This window comes from Tyto alba, unplaced genomic scaffold, assembly GCF_018691265.1.
Source record: "Tyto alba isolate M040663 unplaced genomic scaffold, T.alba_DEE_v4.0 Super-Scaffold_10, whole genome shotgun sequence".
Lineage (NCBI taxonomy): Eukaryota > Metazoa > Chordata > Aves > Strigiformes > Tytonidae > Tyto > Tyto alba.
Genome location: NW_024881262.1, coordinates 3,009,737 through 3,025,451, shown reverse-complemented (window position 1 = coordinate 3,025,451; position 15,715 = coordinate 3,009,737). Strand labels below are relative to the sequence as shown.

The following is a 15,715-nucleotide window of genomic DNA, read 5'->3' as shown; positions in this document are numbered from 1 at the left end:
GCTAAAACATGAAGTGAACCAGTAAACGTGGCCGTAAGTGCAGTCAGACAAGTGTGGAGTCCAAATGGCTGCCCCAAGTTTGGCTTTCTCCCACTCCTGAATTTTTGATTTATGATTTTAAGTTTCCAGTTTCAAGCAGCTCTATCAGTTTCTGAATAATTTGATCAGATAAGTCATAAGAAATGTTTTCTTTCTTTCTTTTTGTTTACAGGAACACCGGTGTACTCAGTAGCCTGGGGACCTGATTCTGAAAAAGTTCTCTATACTTCAGGGAAGCAGCTGATTATTAAACCCCTTCAGCCAAATGCTAAAATTTTGCAGGTATCATTAAATACATTAAGACTGTCTCACGCTTCCATGTGAAAACTTTTCTCAGTTAATGAGAGTTTTGCCAAACATAAAATGTTTGTGCTAAAATTTTACATACAGCATGCATACTGCTCATCTCTCCCTCCCCGTGACCCTGTTCTTCCCCCTTTTTAGTTTTTTTGAGAATAAGGAGATTGTTCATTGCTCTAAACTAAAAAAAAAGTTTACAATTTCTGCTGTGGATATTCTTCAGGCATATGATAAGCACTTCCCTTTTCGTTATGAAAAGGCAGAAAGATTGCAGAAAGCAATTGTTTAGAACATGTTTTTAGTGCATATTGTTAGGATTTCATTCTGCCTTGTTCAAGCTGCATTTAATTTCTTTTTCTACAGAAGAGAGTACGTCTGTGCAGTTGTATTGCTGGAAGCCCTGACTTACATTGGAGTATATGAATGCTAGTAACTGATGAATGATAAATATTCAAAACCGAAGTTGTCAGACTTGCTGCATCTATGTTTAATATATTTTTTCTATTTCAGTGGAAAGCCCATGATGGACTTATTTTAAAAACTGACTGGAACTCAGTTAATGATCTCATTCTTTCTGCAGGTGAAGATTGCAAATATAAGGTAAGTACTGGTTAACTTAGTAGGGAAAACTAAATGACCGAAAAAGATATTGGACATTCTGATCTTTTCTAATTTTAATAATACTTGGAAGCTGAAAATTAAATGAGAAGTCTTTCAGATTTCAAGAAAAGCTTGTTATCCTAAGTTGTATTATTTGTAAATGCATCTCGCCCTGTCTAGTAGCATAAAATTAGCATTTTTTTTATTTTATAAATACGGCAGAATAAAAATAGGTAAAATGCAAGTGAAACAAACTCCAAAAGGAAAATATGTAGAAATATAGAAATGATTACTTGAAATAGTAAAAGCTATGACACATAAAATTAGAGGAGATAAAGCTACTGTTTTCTATTACAGGAACATTAGTGAATCCCTTAGGAAAGTTTTTGGTTATTATATTCTGTATCCAAAATAAAAAGCACATATTGTGTTCCTTCCCTTAAGTGAAAACTTATTTTTAAATGTATCCTATTTGGTTCTGTCATTCTCTAAGTGTCTAGTGGCTGTGATAAAAATGTACGCAATTAAGAAATTTTTAAAAAATAGTATTAAAATCAAATTACTTCACACTGTGAATTGGCTGCCTGGTATTCTGTTGGCTTCAACTGGTGAGAAAATCTCTTTGGTCTGGAAATTTTCTGAGGTGCCTCAGCATTGTTGGGAAACGAGTGCAAATGGAATATCCTTGTGGTTATTTTACAGACTGACAGTAATTTGCAGGAAACAAAAATCATTAGTTCAAAATATTTTATACAGAATAATGTAACATTTGCCATAGCAGCAAAGCAAAGTCTATAAATCAATATTGATTAGGAACAACTTTTAATGAAAAGCGAACTGTAATATATGTGATTCTTCCAGTTACACAAAAAGCACTGAAATAACTTAGTATATTTCTGCAACTTCTGTGGTTGTGAGGGAAAATGATAGCTCTAGAATCAATAAAGATACGCCTCAACTATGTTCATATAGCTATATATTTAATTTTTTTTAAAGGTTTGGGATAGTTATGGACGTCTACTGTACAGCTCACAGCCCCATGAATATCCTATAACATCTGTTGCCTGGGCTGTGGATGGAGAATTATTTGCTGTGGGGTCTTTTCATACTTTGCGTCTATGTGATAAAACTGGGGTAAGTGACTACTCTTTGAGAAATAGCAGATGTGAAATTGTACAAATTTATTGATAATATTGCAAATATTCCTGAGGATATACGTGTACAGGCAGGTATTTTTATTAGCAAAAACTCGTCATCGTTTCCAGCACCTTTCTGCTGGGTCCATCTGACTAAAATATTGCTTTCTTGATCTGCTTAGCTGCACTTCTAAATATATTTTGTGTTGGATAAAATTTATTTTATAATATTTTCCCTTTCAGGACATTAAATTTTTTTCTGTGCATTTTTTAGCTTTTTTCCTTAAAAACATAACGAGTTTACAAGCATCTTTTGTAAGGCAATCATAAAATGAAATTAATAACCATGAAAAGCAAGGTCTGTGTAACAATAACCTGTCTTAAAAAAGGAGGTAGAAGAACAATGTCCTGTGCTTTTATTATTTAGCTTTTTTCCTTAAAAAAATACCAAGAGTTGTCAAGCACATCTCAAGAGGAGATCACAAAATGGAATTGTCAGGCATTAGAAATAAGGTTAAAGCAGTAGTAAAAGAGAAGCTAAGAGAACATTCATGCTTCTGTTTCTAGTGTCTGGACAGGGCACAGTTTTTCCAGCTAAAAGCATACCTTAATCTTCTTGTCTGAGTGTCTCTGTTACTTCTTAACTGTTGTGAGAGGAAAAAGGCTCCTAAAGGAGATACATTTGTTTCTTTTTCTTTTTTGACTTGAAGCTTTTATCTCAGTTTGTTGTTGCTGACCTAGGTTTTTTTCAACTTGGTCTCCAATGAACATCAATTTAATGCAGTTCCATCTACCTTCCTTGGTATCCTAAGTAAGCTAGCCCAGATCACAGATTGACCTGATCGTCTCTGTGGATTTCCTGTGGTTCTGCAACTTTTTGTTCAGATTCGCTTTGAATCAAACCTTGCTGGTTTGGGACTTTTATTGCCCCATTCTCTACCCTCTTTCTTGTTGTCTTTGTTGCCTGTTTGCTCAGATTGGGACAACAGCGTTTGCTGTGGTGTTTCAGGTATCTTCAGTAAAGCATGGTTCTGCTTACCATGAACTTGAACTGTGTGTTTCAAGTATTTTTACATTCGTGAAGAAGAGCCTTCAAAAATTACATGAGAAGAGGTATACGGGATAAGATCTCTTGAGTCTTCATATTTCACTTTCTATACTGATACTAGTTTCACTCTTCTTTGCTGACAGAAGTGTAAGCTAGGCATTAAATCTGAGGTAGGGATTGCTTCTCTTTTCGGTGCCTTTTCCTCTTACTTGCTTTGAAAAATTCCTAATGCTACTTAATCAATATAAGTAAAATTTGATGATAATTATCTCGAAGGAAAACAAAAGTACTCGCATGCAGTTTTCTTTTGGAAAGTATTAATTTTCCAATTTTAAAAAAAAAGTTGTTTTATTTTGATATCTACGTTTTTAAGATTTTTATGTTAAGTAGATTTTTGTTACCCGTGAGTTACAAAGTTAGGAGAGTGAAGTAGTGAGTAGATGTGGTGCCTGAGGTATGAACTTGTGCAAAAGATTGGGGTACACCACTCACATATGTAAAAAAGATACTGAAGTAGGTATAAAAGATAATGAAGTAAAGGAGATGTTTTTTCTCTCTTTGCTATAAGGCTGGAGAGCAGATTGCAATTTTCGACATCTGATATTTCTCATCATTGAAAATATTCTTTTAAAAGATAATGTATCTTACTGTTAGACTTGTCTGCCTTGGTTTTGTTCAAAACTGGATACTATTTCTTTCTGCAGAAGAAAGTGGCTAAATTGTCTCTACACATAGAGCCATAAAGATTGTGCAGTCATGCTGCAGCTGTTAGAGGGTGGGACACTCAGATGGCTGTTAAGTGGCGACACCACCAGTGGGGACATCTTTTCATTATTCTGATTGGGTTAATGTTAGGCATTGCGGGTAGGATTTTGGCGTTCTCTTTACCAGCTCCGTGTGCATATCTGCTGATAGACGTGCTCCTTCCCTCAGAAGGATCCTTTAGGATTGCCTCAAAGCTTTGATCCTGGGCAAGGTGGATTGGGAGATTTTTTCTCCATTTTTAATATGCCGCTTAACTCCATTTAAAATGCAATTAAAGCAGTAATCTACCCTGACTGTCGCCTTTCCATCTCCCTGTATAAATACGCTGTTGTAGAAGTGTTTATATACCTATACCATATTTCACTTGATGAAGCCAACTAAGGTATACTCGTGTAAAGTAATTTAAATGAGTATAATTACATCTTTGTTGGACTATATATATAAACATATATTGATTTAAACAGTCAGGCTAGCCATGACTATTTTCTTCTCAAAATTGCACTTTAAACCATGCCCTCTTCTCCCACAATCACTTTCCATCTTTTTTCTGAGCACTGGGATCACAGAGCTATATCAGCAAGTGGTAAACTGGAATACATATGCTCTTGTGTGGGTGAGGCCAACAATTTAAATTTCATTTTGCACTTAATACAGATTTCTGCTTAAATGTGGCAAAGATTGGTGTAGCGGGAAAGAAAGGAAAGTACTAGATGTCTTTTTGTGCTGTCATGAGTGCTGTTTTGTTGCATATAGCTTTTGTTTCTCATTCTTGGTGCCTTACTGTTTTTCTTGCTAGCTGTTATGTAATACAATTTACTGCTAAGTATGGTTCCAATTCCTGCTGGCTGAAAACCAGTAATTTTTTAATCAGCACTTAATATTGAACAGGCTTGTGGACCTTGTTTGAAATTTTAATGCAGGTAGGTTTATTTTTTCATAAAATTAAGGGTTCCTTTACCCGGTTTATTACTCAACTCTTAAAGAAACAAAGACATGTACAGTAGCTAGTGCCAGATGGTTTTGACTGTTTAGCAGCTAGCAATGATAATTTATTATCTTCAAAAGTCATGATTTTTCATGAAAGTTTCTTTCCTGACGTTGAATGTAAATAGTTACTAAAGAAGTAGCTTTGCTAGTATTGAGGGAAAAGGAAGAATGATTCACATACCACCAGAGTGATGGAGTTTGAAGAGAACCAGACCTGGCTTTTACTGGTCAACATAGACATTTTTATTATGTCTGATGTAATGGAGCTGTATTGGCAAATTGTTCCTCAGGGAGCCATCAGGCGATATATATATATCATTAACTCTTCTCTAGCATATGTGTTCAGTTTGGGGACATAATTAAATTAAATTCTGTTAGTGTATGTTCTTTTCTCCTATTCTTTTCTTTCTACCTGGATACTTTGTTCTAGCAGCTTCACGTTAAAAAAGAAAACTACAAATCTAATAGTAACTTCTGGAAGTTTTAATTTCTTCATTTAAAAATCATTTTTGCTCCCAATAGCATTGTGTATATAAACGAAATCAGTATGGCTATCCTACAGAATACCAAACAAAATACATTTAATGTTGAAATTTATTGCCTGCTTTAGTGCCCATGATCATTAATCCTGCAGAGGAGACTGAGCTGAATTTTAAAGTATATATATTGAAATGTAAAGCTGGACATATTGATGGATAGTCTTTAGCCTTCCTGGTGTTCACAGTTTTTCAGAATCTAATCACTTGGATGGAGGGCAGTGCTTAAAAAGTTCATTTATGTAAGCTATTTCCTGTGGCTCTGCATGCTTCCCTTGACATTACTGATCAGGTCAAAATATTTACACAGTAAGAGATGGTAAGAATGACTGAAATTCACTGATTTCCTCCTTCCCCACTCCCCTCCCACATAAGTATCTAAGAAAATGGACCATACCCATCTGCTCCAAAGACAGGTTGCTTTCCCACCGCCTTGGAGAGTGGAGAAGGATAACCGATAAAAAACTTTAAAGTGAAACACTGTGGTCAAATTAATCCTTTTAAAATTGACAACAAAAGTTAGTCAAGATGGACATCACATTTATGTTTTAATAACACTGAATGTATTTATACATTTGGTTTGCGGAGGCCTTTTAGATATTTCTTCCATTAACAACTTATTTAGCCTTAACGGGGATTGATCGGTTTGATTTGATTTTTGGTTGTTGTTGTTTTCCAAATTAATTGTGCTCTTCTCGTTGAACGTTATTTTTTGGGGGGGAGGGGATCTTTATCTGCAGTGTTTTTATAAATAAATTGATGTTTCTTTGACTGCTAAATATTGCCCTTTGATTTACTTTTATCTTGATTTCATCACTATGCTTAAGAAATGCTTTGTAATGAAAGCAATTCTCTGCATAAATCTGTAAGTTTATGTTTTTAAATGATTATGTACATTCTACAAACTTTCCCTTTTATTACAGAATGAATTGTGGCCATTTTACTAGACTAGCAGGTTGCATATTTGACTGATTCTCTTATATGTGGCATTTTGCGTTCCATGGCTTGCTCTGTGGAATGCCTAATTTTGCTAGAAGTTCCATTAAAAACATTTGGAAAACTTAATAAAATTTAGGGAATATTGCCTAATATCTATAGAAAATAAAGGAAAACATTCTGCAAGTGTAACAACTTCTCCTCACCTGCTACCCCATTTGAAACAAGTGTGTGTATGGTGCAATGGCTAAAAAATATTGAGCTCTGTAATAACATGTTTCTGTTCAGCTTTTTCTCAAAAAGCTACAGACTTGAGCTTAAAAAAAGTTGATTACATTAATTTGATGTCTGGGCTTCGTCATATGTTAACTATTTAGCAGTGGTTTTCCTTTTTTCCTTATTTTTTAATTTAATGGCAAATGAGGAAAAAAAGCATTTAAGAATTTTAAAACTACAGTGTAGCAGATAGCTACAGAGAAGCTATGAAAATAATTTAAGTGTTTAGCATTAAAGCCATAATATTCATTCAGGACAGAAAATTGTATGACAGTTGTGAAGTTCACATAATTTATCTTTTAAATTAACATTAGCTATCAGACAAATATAAAAGAAATAGCAAGATTTTGGAAGTGAATGTACACAGTGCATGTGTGTGTGTATTATTCTGGTAGTGCTGAATTGTCCTAAACTAGAGCGCTATGAGAACCCAAGCAAATCTGTTTTCTATAGAGTTACAACGAGCTTTGATCCCATTACACTGAGTTTTAGACTTTCACACAGATACACATTTGGCAGTGCAACAAAAATAAGGTTTTTCTTGTGCTGTCTCTATTTCATCTACCTTTATTAACAGTCATGATCCTGAATTCTTTGTAGCTCAACAGAAGAAAAAATGTTGCAGATAGGTTTCCCATGGAGTTATGCTGTTGACCAATCCTTTCCAAGTTGGCATATTTTAATTTATTAGAATTGGCTAATGTAACTTCTGGAAGAAAATGAAAACATATGGATCATCCATGGAAGTAATAATCTATTTAAAGAACTACATCAATGTTTCATTTTCTAAGGTTAAGAATTTATATGGAGCAGTTTGTCATCCTGTTTTTAGTTCTTGGATCTAATAATTGTGAGAATGTGCTTGGATTTCAGGAGAATTTCAGATATCCTTTGTTTGTCTTTGTTCTTCTCATACACAGCTTAATATCTGACCTGGAGGTCATGCCTTAGTTCTTGATAATTCATGTTAATTATTGGGGTCAAGTCCAACAAATGTTTAAGCAAGCAACTGGAATCCTTCATAGCTCTGTACTTCAGTAGCTGTGTCAAGGGTAGTTTCTCCTCTTCAGGTAAATTGCCCTATATTCACATGTAGCACTGCATTTCCTTACTTCCAGTTACACATACTGTCTTTTGTGGGTTCATGTGTGACAGGAATTGAGAGCCTATTAAGTCTTGTATTGTAAAATACCATTATATTTTATAATCAGTAAAATTGGGGGGAGGGGGGAGGTGGGTCAGGGGGTCGGGGAGGGTGTGTATATAGCCATCTATACATATATATATTTCCCATGGGCTAATTCCATATATGTGTGCATATTCAGGTGTTTCTAACACACCTAAGTAGGGATTTGCTTTGGAGAATTGATTTTTCTAATCTTGTAAGATCCAATTTGTCTTCCATTACATCACGAAATTAATAGTGATTTTCTGATGAGAAGCTTCTGGACAGTTTGCGCTGAAGTGTTGGGTCACCACTCAGGAGTAGTGAGAGCTGATTGCCAGCTTTTAATGGACATTCATATTATAATGTATTTTCAGATGTCATCTGCCTCTGCACTAAAGTGACATGCCCTAGGGGGCACAAGGAAAACGGAGCCTTCGCTTAGAAAATAAGCAAATAAATAAATGTCGGTCCTCAGTTTCAGAGGACCTGAAACTTTCTTTGTCAGACTTGGATGGGAGGCTGGTTCTAGCACACTTGTCTTGGTTTATATCAGTTGGGGCATGAAAGGACGAGAGCATGTATTTGCTGTTAGTCCATTCTGCGCTCTGATTCCTGGAATGGATTGTGGGGGAGAGTGCATGTTCTCATTTCAAAAACAAAGGCAAAATAATGGGCAGAGACTATTACTAAAGTCGGTGGATTAGGTATGCTGTGTAGATTCTGACATCATGGGGAGGTTCAGCAGTATCAGCTTTAGTTCAGCTTATGTCAGCATTCCCTGTTCACAACTGCACATGCTGGTAAATGGAGCTGAAACAGAGAGCAGCCAGGAACAACCAAGCGTCCTTTGCACAGCTGACATCAGTATTACTCTTATTTAAAATATAAGAAAATATTCTTTCCACGCTGTTTTTTTCAAAACATTTATGCTGTGGTGTTACATGGATAACCATTCTTCATTTATTGCATTAATTCCAGAAATAATAACTAACTAGATCCTTCATATTGAGTCTTGGAGCATCAGTATATAACACATGTGAAAGACTGTCCTTGTTCCTAGGACACAGAGTTCTCTGAATCTGCTCATTGAAATAATTTCACCCACATCTCAAGAGCCTACTCAGTTTCCATTTATGGAAGTCAGACAGTATTCAATGAATATAGTACTTCATCTTTTTTATTACATTGTGCAATCAGAAGAGGGAATCTTAAGTTATTGCTTTTGTGTATTTAATACAGTGAAACTTTTATAACTACTGTTTTTGTTCTTGAGAGAGTTCATTGAATTCAGTGAAAAAACAGGGAAAGTATAAGCCACGCAGTAATACCAAAGTATACTATTGCAACTAGTGTTAGAACAGCGTTCATGTGGTCATTCATATAGGCAGATTCATACCTTTTTAAAAAAACAAACAAACAAACAAAACAGAAAGCTCAGTAAATCTAGGAAATACATAACACCTATTTCAGTTTTTAAAAATTGTTCCTATCTTGCAAACGAAGAGCTAAATGATTTTTATTGTAATGTTTTGTGTACATGATACATGTACCAGACATCTGCAGGGAGTATGAATCACTAGAGTGGTCTGAATTATACTAAGAGCATTCAAAAATAACTGAAAAATAAAACTTTGTAATTGCTTTATATATATATATATATATATTTTTTTTAATTTAGGTTGTAACCTGGAAATATTTTACTGAATATTTCAACTACTGAGGTACAACTGAACTCAACAACTGAAAAAAAAAAAAAATTCTGGTTTAAAAGAAAGAAAGTAGTCTTGGAAATATATCTTCTCAGAGCTGCAATGTATTTGCTGTGCATAAAAAAGTAGCACTAAAGCCACATTCTTCAAGCTCCTTAAACTGGTTCTTAGTTGATGGCTTGATGCCCCTCTTATTATTCATTCTGACTGATGGGTAGATTCTTGATCTAAGGGAAATGACCTTAGAAACAGCCTTGTCTGTTTGGGAGGATCCTAATACTCAGTTTTGAAACAGCACTTCTTCAAACTGTGCTCAGATAGATCACATCTGGCCAGCTGTGAAAAATATGTCTCAGATGTAGGACATTTCGAGCGTTCTCTGAGTGTGCTTGTTACAATCATTTGTCCTACATCCTCAAGAGCTTACTCATTTGCCATATAAGGATGTGAGACATAGTTAAATATTATGCTCTTAATTACTATAGAGTGTTTCATACAGAATTCATCCCGTTGAGACGGAAGAGTAGGTTATGGACTTTTCTCCAAAAATTGCAATTACCTTCCCGGAGTGCAGATCACAATGGCAGTGAATGGCGTGTCTGTCAGCCAAGAGGCATGGAAGCTGAAGCCTTAAAATGGAGTGTTTGAAATTGGAAATTCAGTCAGTGCTGACATTGTCTTTCGCTCGCCCTTATGCGCGTAGGCAGTAAAAAAGCCTTAACTCAGTAGGTCATCTTACATAGTATTCTGCAAATCATTAGCACAACTGAGAGGCTGAATTTCATCCCATTGTATTTCCTTGCTATTGAACATTTAAGTCTGACACCTTTATTTTACTGTAAACTTTGTGATTTCATTTTGTATAAATCATATGAAGACTTTGTGTGAAGGACTTTGTATTTCTTGGATTTTATGTGTACTGCAAAAGAAATCATAATATGAAATGTGTTAGAAACATTAGGTGAGTATTTTCTTCCAGCTGTCTCCCCTTTGGTAAAGTATCATGTATCCAAAAGTCGTGAGAATCCAGTGTCTACATTTAACTTCAATCACATGTTTTTTCTTACTGATTTGATTCTTCAGATTTCAAATATATTTGAATATTCGGGTAGTCCTTCAATTGCTAAATGGTTTTAAAAACATACTGTTACACGGTTCTAAAGAGGCAATAGTTGAGATTTGCTTCTTGTTTTAAAGCCTGGTTTAAAGTCTTCCTAAAAGTCCATAAAAAGGTTATTTCATTTTTTTTGTCATCCACTTTCAGGAATACACTTGTTCAGAGATTCAAGATGACTTGTATGAACTGTATTTCTGAGATGCAAGAAATAGGAAAGAAGTATCTTGGTCTGAAAATTACTCTAGGTTTTGACAAAAATGTATTAATAAGGATATAGCTAAACTTTAGAGGAGTCTTGTACATAAGGTTGGGGGAATTTAAGAATAAAATTCTTCACTGGAGAAAATTTAAAATTGGAAAGGAACAAAATAAGATTTAGCACTAAATGGAAGCTTCTCTCATAACTACATTCATGCTGTGGATCAGAAGGAAAAAAGCAAATGTTAGTTCTAATACCTCTTCCTTGTTCTTTGTGCTAGAGGGATTTATAATTTTATTCTTTGCAATGCTAACAGAGAGAATAAAAATATGGGGGGGGGGCGTCAAAGGGTGAGAAATCCTGCGCTGTTTCATTGAAGCGCGTGCTCTGCCCGTGCATCCCCGTTGCACTGGACAGGCGATTCTGTGGAGCCATGTGGGCAGGATGGGGGGCAAGATGCCTGTGCAGAGGCAGGCGAGGAATTAATACGTTAAGTGCAGATTACACCCTGTTTCTAGAGAGTATAAAGGTCCTTTTTTTATTTTATTTTATTTTTATTTTTTTTAAAAAAGTCCTTTTTAGCAGCCAGCTCACAGTTGGTGAACTGCTGTATGATCTATATTTTAATAGACGTAGATGATGTAAGCCAGTAGTAGAAGATGAAGGGAGATGTTAGCCACAATACCACAGAAATGCATTCTTTAGGTCCAAGTGAACCTTTCCACCTTGCAAAATCCAGTCAGCAGGAAAGCGTACAGTGATGTTGTTTTGCCTACTATTTGAATTTCTAGCTGCACAGGAAAGCAGGTACGCTACTTATTTGGATAATAAGATACTGAAATACAGTTATTTGACCTGTGCTTCCACGAAATTAAACTGTGATACTCCTCTGTGAGCACCTCTTAATTAGTCGAAAAGGAACAGAACACACAGAGTTACTGTTTCTGGTTCTCTCCAGAGCTAGACCAGATGTCACTGCTTTGATTGCTTTAATGTTTTGGGGTTTTTTGTTGTTATTGCAAGCACAGCAAGTGAAAATTTTTAATACATCCTTCCCCTATACAGTAACAACAGAAACTAGAGAAAAAGGAAGACCACAAGGTATCAAGCTTCTTTTTTTGTGTTAGGAGGAGAACAATATATAGGCATTGCTTTCGGAGCTTTTCAGAATCCACCAATGTCCCATATGTTGGAAGCACAGAGAGAAGCAACACAAGAGCTTTGCAGGGCTCTGTGTGTGGGGGCAGGAGTGCCCCATTTATCCTGAGGGGGTTTGCCCGGGCCTTGCTGGTTTTCTGTTCAGGAACTGCTGTCACTGCCGCATAAACTGAATGTATCGCACTGAAGAGCATAGCCCGTTGCACCCACGTAACCAGTATAATTGTTTCTAATATGTTCACTTAATTTTATGCAGTGATTGTCTAGATTTATAAATGACTAAGTACACTTTAAATGTATTGTGACTAGATAACTTTTACCTAATGTATCTCAGGCATTGTGACATCTTTCATTTCTGCTGTATGTGATGGTTTTCCCTTTTGTATCCCTGTTTTTCAAGAGTCTGAATTAAGACATCTAATCTCTTTGGTTTGCTTATTCAAGCTGTAATGAAAAGTTAGTTGATGTTTCTTAGAAAATCATAACCCTTCAAATCTACTTATTACAATAAATAATTTCCAAAAAGTAAAAAAAAATAAATAAAATTAAGACTTCTTTTCTCTTTTTCTGCAAGTGGTCTTATGCTTTAGAAAAGCCAAACACTGGCAGCATATTTAATATTGCTTGGTCTATCGATGGCACTCAACTAGCGGGAGCATGTGGAAATGGACATGTCATTTTTGCCCATGTCGTGGAGCAACGCTGGGAGTGGAAGAACTTTGAAATCACATTAATTAAGAGGAGAACCATGGAGGTAATCTTCACAGTTCAGAGCTGTGCATTCTGATTACTAGCTTTCTAAGGCTTTCTTTAATACAAAATGTCAATTTTTAATCCTCAAGAAAATATCCTTTTTTTTTTTATTGTGTATGTATGACTGAAAACGTTTAAGATCGAAAATGGCCAGAGTTAGCAAATGATGTAAATGATCATCAGTTGTACAGAAGATCAGGTCCATGTAAACCAAACCATACCACCAGATGGACAAGAATTACATAACTCAGAAGTACTTTATCCTCCAGAAAAATGCAAAGCTCACTTGAAGATCATGTGAATTTAGGTGTAAGAGGCCGCTCACTGAGAGAGAGAGAATTTCAAGTGTTAAGAAAATGTTTATACAGAAAACAATACAAATACATTGGCCAAGGCCAAACCATGATATTAAATAGTATTACAGCAACTGTCACCAAAGATGAAGCTGCATAGCTAAGTGTAGATAATACAGAGGAGCTTTCTTTACCTTACGTGCATTCATGAGTTGTTGGAGGCACTGATGCATTTTGTAATAGCCAGTGCTTTAGTAAGGTTTGCTGTATCTCGGTTGTTAATGAAACTATGATGAATGTTGCTGTCTTAGGGCATTTCCAGATAAATTTGGTTGCTGACTATAACTGCAAAGAGTCATAATGGGCTTTTCTGCACCACGTATTGTATTACAGCCTAGATTCAGAAATTTGTCATATATCATATAACACACATCAGGTACCTGCATGGTGCTTCCAGCTGAGTACGGAGCAATAGGCATTGACCTCAGTGGGACCTGCCAAGTCTCAGCACTGCTGGAAATGAAACAGGCCCCTCCGTGTGGTTTCTGGAGCTTAAGTTTAGGATCCTTCTTTTGAAAAATCTTGGCCTGAATCCACATTTAGGTTACCAAATATCTGGGAATTAATACAAAAATATGAATTTTTACCTTCTAATTTGTCCTCTGTGTTCCCAGACACTGACTCACAACATACACTCTCTGAACACTGGGATAATATAAGATTTCCATTCTTACAAATTTTCCAAATTACACATTTGGTATTGGACACCAGGCCAGTATTTTCAATATTGAAGTCAAGTTTCTAAATTCCTAATTAGACCCTTAAATGTTATTTGGTCTTGATTCTTTTAACGTTGAATATGTAATTGGGAAAAGTTGTAACAACAGAAATGCTGTATTATTACAATTTGGTCCGGTGGGTGGGATAACATGAGTCAGTGTCTGGGAACACAGAAGACAAATTAGCAGGTAAAAATTCATATTTCTTCTTTCATTCCCAGACATCGACTCGTAACAGATGGGCTCTGTGAATAATCTCCAGGGTGATTGAATATGCAAACAACTGAGGAAGTATAGCTAACCCCAATTCAGGACTAATTTTTTATTTTATTATTTTATAGGGGTTTTATTTTATTCCTATATATTTCTGTAGGAAAATATTGCCTACACAAAAGTTCTAGATGCATTCTTTTTTTTCCTGAGTACTACAATAGCTAAGATGGACATATCACTGCGGTGGACATAGCAATTTAATATGTCTTTGGAAATAGTTTCTAGGCTTTCATGATAATTGAGTTCAGCCTTGTTTTGCAATTGGTTGCATAATGGAGAGAATCGAAAAGAAATTACTACCCTCAGAATGGTGACATCTTAAAAAACACAAACAAAAAACCCATAAACCTGTCATATGATATCTCCTCCGATTTTAGCTGACTAAAATCTTTGAGCTCAAAAATTTGTGTTGATTGCAGGCAAGCTGTGATTTCCTTGAAACATTGTCATATGAGCAAATTTTCACAGAAATGGCAAAGGCGCAGCCTGCTTACCAAGGCCATCTCTTAAATTTCCTTTACTTCAGAGTGTGGTAGCATTAAAATATATCCTAGAGCAATTCAACATCTAGACAACATATCTTTACCCAAATCTTGGATATTGCTGAATTGTTTTGATGGAATGGTGATGGGATCCCTGAAGTATTATATTTCAAATGTTTAAATAATCCGCAACTGAACACTGAGTCTCAAAATGGGAACTTTCGGACATCCTTGATCTCAGATTATTTTTCTCAACCTCATTTATAATATTGCACTTACACCTTATGTATTCCAAGTATGCATTAATTACTTCTTTCTTTTAAGGAACTCCATCCAGCTCTTCTGTAATTATTCATTGTTTATTCAGAGTTTATAGAACCTTTGAGTTTAAGTTTTCATCAGTGCTGTGAAAGTGCCCGTTCCCACATATATATGTTCTGATTATGACATAATGGTGTCAGCATGTACTTATAATAAGAAAGGATATGTATTTCACTACTTCATTTTCATTTGAGTTGTTGTTTTATTCAACCAAAATTTTCTTTTGATTAGGTGCACAACGTTATTAATGATGCGGTAGATTTGTTGGAATTCCGTGACAGGGTTATTAAGGCCTCTCTGAACTATGGGCATTTGGTTGTTTCAACTTCTCTTCAGTGTTACGTGTTTTCGTAAGTAATATAAACTTCATGAGGCTTTCTCAAGTTTATCTAACAGTTGTAAGAGAGTAGCAGAAGTACAGTAGTTTGATTTTTTTTTTTTTTTAACTAATTGAAAAATTCTATGGAACCACCTTCTACAACAAAATGTATTGGAATATAGATGCCCTCCCACTGTCATTCTTTCTTTCAGCTTCTTGCTGGTGCCATGACCGCCTGTTCATTTTGCTGCAAAAATTTGCAGGCTTTCTTTTCACATTGAGGCAGCGGTAATGGTGGCTGGATGGAAGTGTATTTGTGCCTCCACCTAGGGACTCCTTTTTTTTGGATACTGCTTCTGGCATGCCATTATGTTGGAATAGAATAGGAATGATTCAATCCTGCATCATGTTTTAAGAACATGATACTCTGTTTCATATGCTGAAATTTAAAGTTTACTCTTAAAGGCACTTACCCGTGCAGTGAGATGACTAATGCTGACCAATAATGTAATAGGACACAC

The 15,715-nt window shown here is 35.6% G+C and overlaps 1 protein-coding gene across 3 annotated transcripts in view; it reads left to right on the top strand.

Annotated features, from left to right (window-relative positions):
• IFT80 (intraflagellar transport 80) overlaps positions 1–15,715 on the top strand; it is a 55,774-nt gene that overhangs the window by 21,340 nt on the left and 18,719 nt on the right. For all 3 annotated transcript variants that reach the window (XM_042793632.1, XM_042793637.1, XM_042793641.1), the window contains exons 6-10: positions 212–321; positions 850–939; positions 1,936–2,073; positions 12,549–12,728; positions 15,107–15,225. In XM_042793632.1, coding sequence (XP_042649566.1) covers positions 212–321; positions 850–939; positions 1,936–2,073; positions 12,549–12,728; positions 15,107–15,225 — 637 coding nt within the window. The remainder of the gene's footprint in view (positions 1–211; positions 322–849; positions 940–1,935; positions 2,074–12,548; positions 12,729–15,106; positions 15,226–15,715) is intronic.